The following is an 11,059-nucleotide window of genomic DNA, read 5'->3' on the forward strand; positions in this document are numbered from 1 at the left end:
ATGTTGAAATATTTTTTCATGGCTTTTGAGAATGATTGGATAGTGATCACTACCACAGGCATCGTCGAAAACGCTCCAAGAAAAATCCAGATAAGTGGAAGGGTCACATATGATGAATCAAGCGAACTAAGCGTTCCATTTGTTGGATTGATGTGAGTGGCTTCTTTTTGGTTGAACAAGCATAGCTCATTTTTATTTATTAGACTTTCAATTTTCTTTCCCTTTCTATCCGTTTCTTTGCATCCCCATAAGGTGTTGTGACTAGTTAAGTCCCTCTAGGAAAATAAAGGGTTTGGGTATTTGTTCTATTAAGTTCTCCAATTCATTTTCATGTATATTTGTTCATGTGGAGGTATGTATAAAGAACAAATGCTTATCGGTTTGTGTAAAGTTGCTCTTATGGCAACCGCTTACAAATTTGTTTTTAATTCAATTTGGCTCTGGGGTATGTTATTTTTAATGAATACTGATACACCACCAGAGGCTCTAAGTCCTGTATTATGAATGTAGTTATACTGTTGATAGTGTTTTATATTCAAATTGTTCTCATTCTTAAGAAAGGTTTCTTGGAGACAAATAATTATCTTGTAATTCATGATGATTTTTTTTTTGAGGAGTAACTTCAGTTCCCATGTCTTCTAATTCCGTAAATCTATTTGTAGTAGTAGTAGTAGTAGTGGCTTCTGTTTGTGGTAATTTCTTTATATTATTTTGTTTTTTGGTAGATGTATCTTTTGTTTGCTTTTCAAGTGTGTTTTTTTCACCACGGAGAAGACGTATTGGTGACCTGTGTGGTCTTTCTTTTAATTGATTTTGTTTTTCCTTAGTTTCGTCTTTTTCAGCATCTGCACGGCGTACTGGTGATTTTTATGGTCTTTCTTTTGATCGACTTTGTATCCATGGATGTTCTGATTTTGGTTAAGAATTTGTTTTATTGACAAGATTAGTTAATGATTTAATGGGATTATTAATTTTTGATGATATGTTTGGTTTGATTTCATTTATGAATTTGGGCCAGTCGTTTGGTCCCAATTGTAACAATTTGTTTATTAGTATTTCGTATTTGGAGTCTTGGTTAGTGATGTTGGATGATATACAACTTGAGAGTACGTCTTTTCCTTCATGTATCCATCTACTATTTTCCTGGCTTCAAGGAAGGAGATGTTTTTAGTATGCTTTATTGACACTACTTCCTTTTCTTTCTTCCAGATTCTCTTTTTTTATTGTAATTCTTTTAACGTTTATTACTCCTTGGTTTTTAAGTTCTTTTGTTATCTCTTCAATAGTGCACATTGAGAGGTCTTTCGATTTTACTACACTTTTGGATTTGGATGTATTCAAATTTTTGTGTGGACAAGTTTTGATATTTTTGTTGTGGAAAGTTTTCATTCCTAGGAGAAAAGTGGCATGTTTTTCTCTTTCCACTTCCACCAGTAGGGTTTTATTTTTTTAAAGTTTTTACATTTTTGGGGGTAATATATGCCAATATAATTTTATGTATAATAAACGGTGATAAGTCAGTTATTTTGGTTTCTTTGGTGAATTCCAATACAATAAATTTTGAGGATGTTTGATGTAGTTCATTATCTGAACTATCCGAGTCGACATGTTGGCACTTGGAGTTTTTATAATTGGCCATGTATATATATATATATTTTAAATTCATTGCTTATGCTCCCTACCCACCTCAGAGTCCAATATTGGGGCATGTTAAGGGGGAAACCCATTCGCCTTGTCATGCCAGGGCTACATAAACAGTATACATGTCCCAAATGGGAGCCATGAGCACCCATAATCCTTTAGTTATACAATCCAAGTCATTTGTGGTAACTTCCGGCACTATATAGCCATGTCATGACTTTAATCATTTGGCACATTTGACCCTAGCCACCGCCTTCTAACACATAGAAAAGAGGGGAAAGAATGTATATAGTTTATAGTGGTATAGAGTAGAACTGTGTTTGTTACGGTTTAGAAGTAATTGATAGAAAAGTAGATGTGTTAGGGCTTGATGTAACTAGCCGATTGATCGGATCGAGCCACTCTGACCACCTGTCTAGCCTTGTATGAGGCCAAAGTAGAGTGTTGCAACTGATATCTTTAATTTCCCTAGATATCAGTTGCTCAGCCACCAGGATCCTTTTCCGAGTCATTACGGGTTGCCACCCACGGCCAACAGGTGGTCCCTTTGAGAGGCTTTTACTCTCTGCAGGGGGACAGTCGGTGCATTCTAATGCCCCGCCGTTGGGAAGTAGGGGAGGAAAGAAAAAAAAAGGAGAGGAAGGGAAAGGGGGCTGTTTTTGTTTTTGCAGAACATAATTAAATTTTACAAAAGAGAATAGAAAACGAAAACAGAAATTTCGTCTCAGGAAGCCACTAGACAGCCTGATCTGGTAGCACCAGAAGACAATTTTAAATGCCTGTACAAAATGTCTGGAAATTTATCGAAAGCACCTTGTACTTCTTATCTCCTATATAATAATTTGACTGCAGAAATTCCCCTCTATACCAAATCATACTAAATTTGCAACACCAGATGCCACATACAAATTTAATACATCTAGCCACTATATAGCTTTCGACCACCATTTCAGATACATTCAGCCGTAATTTTAAAATGCTACATTCCATCCAAAGAGCATCACAATCGAAACATCCCTACTTTTCTCTCTAGATATTTAGTCCTACTATTACTACCAGTTGGTCCTATTCTACATTTTCAACTATAGTGTGATTACACCCTCTATAATTGGCTAAGATAAACTTACATATAACATTCTTTCCGATTTCCAAATACTAAATAATAACGGCTCCCTAACAATGTTTCGCCCTTTCTAATTGGCTAATAAATGAACACTTCTAAAAGTTTACACAAAGTCTCCACACGAAGCACTAGCGCTGAAAAACAAAAAGAACGGAAATATAAATATTTTAACCACTCATGAACAGACACTTAAATAATGATAACCTTAATTACTGGAACCAACGTACACAGGTAAACAGCTTTATATACATAACGTATTTACCGTCTTTGCTTGAACGTCCGGAAGACTCACAAACACAGCAATGGTTTGGGAATGTAAACATGTACAAAGTATGTACACGACACTACCTCCCCCCACCACCACCCAAATGAAAAATCTGTCCTAAGAAACTAAATATGTACGACTAAAAATTATGTACGATCAATGTACGACTAATTGCCGCTACTGCTGATTAAACGAATTTACTCAGAAGTTTCCAGAGGTTATTTTTAGCAACTATCTTTTTAAGTCCATACCTAAACAGATAACTACTAAAGAAAGCTCCTGATTTTTATTAAATGTTCCCTCTTACACGAGCGATCTATTAAGTCCGCCAGCGCAAATATGTTATTAAAATAAACAATAACATTTTAGTCGCGATTATTTTTAGCAAATTTTTAAAGACTGAGACTTATTTTCAACCCAATGTGTCACTTTTTTATTTTTTTAATATTTGTAAATAAATAAATAAATTAGTCACAATTTTCAGCACAGAGATTTTTTTTTTTTTGCAAATTAAATTTTACAAATGGCCATTTTTTTTTTTTAATATTTGAATTTTGTAACTCAACGTAACACTAGAAAATCTTTGTAAAAAGTAGAATCTGTTAAAAGTCTTCATCCCAAAAAAAATTTTTTTCATTTTATTTATTTTTTAATTAGGGAATTTTTTTTCTATATGACAAACAGCAGGAGCAGTCAGTCAGACATTGATCGGGAATAATTTTGGTTGTACATATTTAGTAAAACCGCTGTTTACTTTTGCTTCTTTTTAAAACTCTTTTTTGATAAGGGGGGGGGGATATTTTTACATTAGGTCCACCTCAACAATTTTGTTTAGAATGATGACTGGTTTTCTGATTAAGAGAATCCCATTCCAATTTTGCGGAGACAATTACTTAGAGAGATCATTGGCTGTCAGGTTTGTACGCATGCGCAATAAACAAATCTACTTCTCTCCTACCGACACTGCCACTCCCAATTTTTATTAATTTTTCTTCTTTTTTTTTTTTTAGCATCTGCGGATGGGTATGTTGACGATTATCACGGTTAAATTTGGGGGAATTATTCCCCCCCCCCCAAAGAAGGTGGTTGTTTACTCCCGTAGCCATTCTTCACATTGGTTGGTTGGGGGTGTCTATTCCGAAAGCAGTTCTTAACGTGGGGAGTTTGGGATGTCTATTCCAGACGCCGTTGTTAACATGACAATACTCAAAGTGAAGAAGTGAAAAAAGTCGTAATTGCTTTGTTTTAAACACTTAAAATAAGACGACATAAAACTGGAATTTGATTTAACACGATTTGGTGGAAAGTAAAAATCAAACAAACAATTAAACTACGGTTGTTAATGGGTGCTACCGCCAGCCCAGTAAAATAGTTAAAAAGAAGAGGATTCGTTGGTTGTTTTTGTTTTACGGCATATCAACCCTTTTCAGGTTATTTAATGCCGAATCCAGTGATTTTGAAGAAAAAATTTTAAATTATATATATATATATATATATATATATATTTCAAGTCGGTTTCCATTTAACCCATAGTTGGGACCCTAACAGGTACTACCACTCCGAGTCAGAGTGGACCTGGGAGCAAATGGCAATTAAACGATGGCGTCACACTCCCCAAAGCCCGCAAGCTGGGACCTCATCATCGGATACAGTTTAAGGTTATATCCAGGACCGAAAAGAAGAGGAAGACTTGAACAACAAACGGAAACAGCTAGGACTGCTACCACTGATTTCGATCTAAATAATTCATATATAGTGGGAAGCTAAAACTTCTGTTTTTACTTTATATTATTATTCTAATGAATCATTTTTCGTATGGCCGGAAGTTTGGGGGAAAATATCGGATATTTCGTAATTCACATGCAAAACTAGGAAAACAAATTACTATGATTGAAACATTTTATGGCTGTAAAAAGAGCCAAAAATAGGCTCTGGATGATCCCCTTAATGTGCGACCTTAAGGGGAAATGTCACATAGCTCACTAAACAAGTTAGGTCATTAGCTTTCCAACAAGCCTTAAATTTTGATCAATAGTCCCTGAAATTTGGAACTTAAAAAATTGCTCAAAAAGCTGATTTATATATATAAGTGAACGTGACTGTGTGTCTGTATACATTTTCCTTCGCAATAACTCTTAATTTTAAGTCTACAGACTCGAAATTTGATATACAGGGTACTGAGATTTGGGAAAATCTATGTGATCGTGTTTCGGCCAAAAATTTTGCTGTTAAGGGGTCAACGTTCAACGATTTGACATTTGAGAACTCTACCAAGCTCCTCCGAGAATTTGGGTTCTAAACACTTGAAATTTTAGATATAGGTTTCTTGGACATGGATCTAACTTAATAACTCGATTTGAGCCCCCAAACAATAAATTTTAAGGGGTCATAATAGGGGTCAAAGTTTAAAAAAATTGACCGTTTTTTTTTTTGTTTTTTGCTTAGCATACACCGCCAAACACCCGGGCAACTATGCTAGTATATATATATATATATATATATATATATATATATATATATATATATATATATATATATATATATATATATATATATATATATATATATATATATATATATATATATATATATATATATATATATATATATATATATATATATATATATATATATATATATATATATATATATATATATATATATGCACACACTGATAGCCAAATTAAATATTGAAATACTCATATCTTTGATTCTATGGGACGAAACTACATGAAAATTTGCAGGCTTTTTGAAGATTATGAACCTATTATATGGTTAAAATTTTCATGACAATTGGTAAAAAAGAATCTATATTTTCAAACTAGTAAAATATGCCTAATTTGCTTACATTTGTATATATAGTGTCCTGGCAAGCAAGTTTCCGTTTTGCTGCTTTAAGATGAATTTTGCTTAGGGTTTTTTTTTGTTTTTTGTTTTTTTTGTCTCTCCTATGACCTTGCCAGGCCACTTATTCAAATATCTTTTTTGGAGTACATGATTTCATAAAACATATATAAATAAAAAGTTTATTGAACCTAAAAAAAAAAGATGAAGCGAAATAATTTGTTTCGTACCTCGCCCAACAAAACTATATCGGGTTAAAATTTCGATTAAAAAATGATAGAAAAATGGTGTTCGTCTGGTAAATTACAAAGAAAGGTGAAAAGAAACCACAAAAATATAACCAGACAAGCAGGAAGCGGAGAAACAGGGTTAATTTTTTTTTTTTTAAAATTAATCACCATTCGAGACGCAGCAGTAAAAACTAATCTAAAATTTATAAATTTATCGTGTCGAGTTTTTTTTATTTTATTTTTATTTTTTTTTTATCTTAGACATACAAATCAACAGATCTGACAAAAGCGGTTGGTCGTTTTTTGTTTTACGGCATACCAACCCTTTTCAGGTTATTTAATGCCGAATCCAGTGATTTTTAAGAAAAATTGTTAAATAGAATATATTTTTTGTTTTCAAGTCGGTTTCTATTTAACCCATAGTTTGGACTCTAACAGGTACTACCACTCTCGGTCAGAGTGGACCTGGGAGCAATGGCAATTAAAGGGTGGGTCTACACTCCCCAAAGCCTGCAAGCTGGGGCCTCGCCATCGGATATAGTTTAAGGTCATATCCAGGACCCTGAAAAAATAAAACGATATTTTAGTCTGACTAGACAATATTTGCTTCTTTTTTTCTTTTTTTAATTATGCTCACCTCAAACAACGTGCATTGCTACTGAGACATAAGAGTGTTAGGGTCAAAGTTAGGGGAATAATGAATTAAAATAATGGCCAGATTTATAGCGCCATCCTAAATAAAAAGGTGCAAAGCGAAGGAGCATACTTTTGCTAGTAAATAGAGACACGTTTGTTTCACAGTCTATTTTTGTCATCAAATAAACAATTACATTTCTTTTTACATGAATATTAGCACATCCATTTCTTAAAAAAAAAAAACACTTGATTAACATACTACTAGGTAAGCTTGCCGCATTTACAACAGCTTCAAATGTTGTGTTACTCTAACGCTGTTAGCGGTCGTGATTGCAAATGCCACCGCTCTCATTATTTTATTACAAATAAACAATTATTAATTCACGATAAGTTCCACAAAGAGAAAGTTTGAATTTAAGAAATTTTAAGATCACAAATATTAATGCTTTGCTTGTTATGTTTCAGAGAAAAAGTACATGAGTCAACTCTGTGTGTGTGTGTGTGTGTGTGTGTGTGTGTGTGTGTGTGTGTGTGTGTGTGTGTGTGTGTGTGTTAGTTGTTTTGTTTTATGGCATATCAACCCTTTTCAGGTTATTTAATGCCGAATCAGGTAATTTTGAAGAACGATTTTTTAATATAGTATATTTGTTTTTTTCCCTAACAGGTACTGCCACTCCGGGTCAGAGTGGGCCTGGGAGCAATGGCAATTAAAGGGTGGCTCCACATTCCCTAAGGCCTGCAAGCTGGGGCCTCACCATCGGATATAGTTTAAGGTCATATCCAGCACCGTGTGTGTGTGTGTGTGTTATGCAAACAATATACGGCATAATTACGTTGACATACAGGTTCTCATCAAATCACCGAAGATAAGCAATGTTGAGCCCAGCTAGTACCAGATGGGTGACCATTTGGGAATTCTAGGTGTTGTATGCGCTCCTCCGCTTATCTCGGCATTGTTTTCAGTCGTTGTGATCCTTCACTCGCCACTAGTATTTAACAACGCCAACTCAGGAGAGGTGTGGTTGGAGATTGCATCATCACTCTTGCCACAAAAATTCCACGCACAGGCACCCTTACATGACAGCTACTATACATCGATTATAAGTGTATCTTTTATTATTAATCTGATGTTTACTTCAATAAAAAAAATGGTGATATCAGACTATCTGACCTAGACGATGCTATTTTGAATTTACAACAGCAAGTTGTCATAAATAAACTGCGTCTGTTGCATCAAACGGTTACGATTAAAAAAAAGAAAAGAAAAAAAAGAAAAGAAAAGAAAAAAGAAAAGAAAAAAAGAAAGGAAAAAAAGAAAAGAAAAAAGGCACATAAAATATTTTTTAAAATTAAATTTTATGTTGCAATATTTTTACAATAATTAGAAAAATTAGAAGGTTCTATTTATAAACACATGTGATAACAACTGACCAATCGGATGGAAGCATGCTCTGATACAACCAATCAGAAACCGGAATCAATCCATAATATAGACTATGTTTAGAATTTCTGCACATAACTTTCTGTTTTTACACAGAAAGGAACTTTGCTTTTCGTCTTCAAAATTCGTTCGGATCAGCTACCTACTGGAAAATCTTCATCTTCGTCTGCAAGCCTTTACAATTCAAATTTTCTCTGGATTGATATTTAAAAAAAACAATTACATTAACCTAACAAGGCATATCGCCACTTAGACATAAGGGGCTACTATTTAGGACAATACCTAGGAAAGATTAACAAGATATTGGTTTACGTTACATTTAAACCTGCATATCAGTACAGTTAGGGAAGCAGGAAGGGAATTCTAAAGTCTAGCTATTCGAGGGAGAAAAAAAAAACAGTAGAAAGCTTTCTGGCATTTTTGATGACAGTAACCATTATGCAAAACTTCTACTTGATTAGATAAATAGTTTTTTGAATTATCGATTTTTTATGAGAGAAAGAGAAAAAAGAGGGGAAAAAAAGGGTGGGAAATGGGAGAAAACTTGAGAAAAAAGGGGGGAGAGAAAAAAAAGGATAGAGAGAGATAAAAGAGGAAGAAAATGAGTGGAGAGACAGAGGAAAAGAAAGAGAACAATGGGAGACAGCAAAAAAGGGAGCGGGAGAAAAGGGATGCAAGAGAAAAAAAGAAAAGAAAAGAGAGGGGAGAGAGGGAGAAAGATGGAGGGGAGAGAGAGAGAGAGAAAAGGAGGGGAGAGAGAGAGAGAGAAAAGGAGGGGAGAGAGAGAGAGAGAAAAGGAGGGGAGAGAGAGAGAGAAAAGGAGGGGAGAGAGAGAGAGAAAAGGAGGGGAGAGAGAGAGAGAAAAGGAGGGGAGAGAGAGAGAGAAAAGGAGGGGAGAGAGAGAGAGAAAAGGAGGGGAGAGAGAGAGAGAAAAGGAGGGGAGAGAGAGAGAGAAAAGGAGGGGAGAGAGAGAGAGAAAAGGAGGGGAGAGAGAGAGAGAAAAGGAGGGGAGAGAGAGAAAAGGAGGGGAGAGAGAGAAAAGGAGGGGAGAGAGAGAGAGAAAAGGAGGGGAGAGAGAGAGAGAAAAGGAGGGGGGAGAGAGAGAGAGAGAAAAGGAGGGGAGAGAGAGAGAGAGAGAGAAAAGGAGGGGAGAGAGAGAGAGAAAAGGAGGGGAGAGAGAGAGAGAGAAAAGGAGGGGAGAGAGAGAGAGAGAAAAGGAGGGGAGAGAGAGAGAGAGAAAAGGAGGGGAGAGAGAGAGAGAGAAAAGGAGGGAGAGAGAGAGAGAGAAAAGGAGGGGAGAGAGAGAGAGAGAAAAGGAGGGGAGAGAGAGAGAGAGAAAAGGAGGGAGAGAGAGAGAGAAAAGGAGGGGAGAGAGAGAGAGAAAAGGAGGGGAGAGAGAGAGAGAAAAGGAGGGGAGAGAGAGAGAGAAAAGGAGGGAGAGAGAGAGAGAAAAGGAGGGGGAGAGAGAGAGAAAAGGAGGGGGGAGAGAGAGAGAAAAGGAGGGGAGAGAGAGAGAGAAAAGGAGGGGAGAGAGAGAGAGAAAAGGAGGGGAGAGAGAGAGAAAAGGAGGGGAGAGAGAGAGAAAAGGAGGGGAGAGAGAGAGAAAAGGAGGGGAGAAGAGAGAAAAGGAGGGGAGAAAGAGAGAAAAGGAGGGGAGAGGGAGAGAAAAAAGTAAGAGAGAAGAAAAGGAAAGAGAAAAAGGGAAAGGAAAAAAGGAAGGGGAAAACAGAAAAAGGGGAGAGAAAGAAAAAAAATAGAAAAAGGGGAGAAAAGGAGAAGAGCAAGGGAAAAGTGTGGCGAGAGAAAAAGAGGGAGAGAGAGAGAGAGAGAGATAAAGGGGGATAAAATGAAAAGGAAACAAACCAAAAAGTGGCAGTATTAAACTGTCCTCTTGTCGATACAACACACAAAAATTCTTATTTTCCCTTCTCTCCTCAACTTGCAATAAATCCTCGTGTATTCAAAATTATCTTCCGCCGTCTGTTCTCATTCGAAGCTGTCTAACAACAAACAAAACTCAACCCCCCATGCTTTAGAATTCGTCCCATTTAATAGTCACCGATTGTGCACATATGCAAATTAATGCCACACGTTCACCAATGAGCGACCTACAAAATTACACCTGTTTTTTCTTCTTTTCCACATTTTCTGCTGTCATTTTACAGGCAAAGTAAACACGAGACCGTTTGCGAGAATGATGATTTCTATTACAAAGGCGACTAAGAGAAAAATGAAGACACTTTCACAAATCAGACTACTCACCTTACTGGCTCCCACTTGATAATCAAGCTCACTCGCAGGAGAGATAGTCGCCAAAATCTTTGTACACACTTCATTCGGCATCTGGTATTCTTTTACCATTTCTTTCAGCAGACATTGGTATCTATTAAAAAAAGAAATGAGAAAAAAAAAATTCACTTTGAAATTCAAATCATGCATTTTTGTCTTTCGACTAAATAAAATGTGAAGTAAACGAATGAGAGCAACCTAAACTCGTGAATTAAATAAAGGGTTCCGTTTGAAATTCCGTGCTGATTCCCGAGTTTGACAGAAAGATTTGTGAGTTCGACAAGATACTTTTGAAGAAGGTTGTAGGTTACACGACTCGAAACGTTGTGAAAATTGTTTTTTTAATTTTTATTTAGTTTTTTTTTTGTCATCCTATATTATTTGGAATATTTGGTACATTTTTATAAGTATGTTTCTTAATTGTTGGGATGAGGGTTAATAATTCGCCTTATTCAGATTATTCAGACTTAAAGTTGGAGTTATCGAACTTGGCGGCCTTCATCTATATATTCAGTTATGTCCCTTGTCTCGAGTCGTTATTCAATATGGCGTCCGGCCAACAGTAACATGCGTTTATACTACGTCGTGGG

At 35.8% G+C, this 11,059-nt stretch overlaps 1 protein-coding gene across 2 annotated transcripts in view; it reads right to left on the reverse strand.

Annotated features, from left to right (window-relative positions):
• Positions 1-11,059, reverse strand: part of LOC145258327 (unconventional myosin-XV-like) — a 597,738-nt gene that overhangs the window by 372,351 nt on the left and 214,328 nt on the right. For both annotated transcript variants that reach the window (XM_080116477.1, XM_080116478.1), the window contains exon 19: positions 10,443-10,563. In XM_080116477.1, the coding sequence (XP_079972603.1) occupies positions 10,443-10,563 (121 nt within the window). The remainder of the gene's footprint in view (positions 1-10,442; positions 10,564-11,059) is intronic.

The sequence above is a fragment of the Euprymna scolopes genome, chromosome 33 (assembly GCF_053919585.1).
Source record: "Euprymna scolopes isolate OS-2025 chromosome 33, ASM5391958v1, whole genome shotgun sequence".
Taxonomy (NCBI): domain Eukaryota; kingdom Metazoa; phylum Mollusca; class Cephalopoda; order Sepiida; family Sepiolidae; genus Euprymna; species Euprymna scolopes.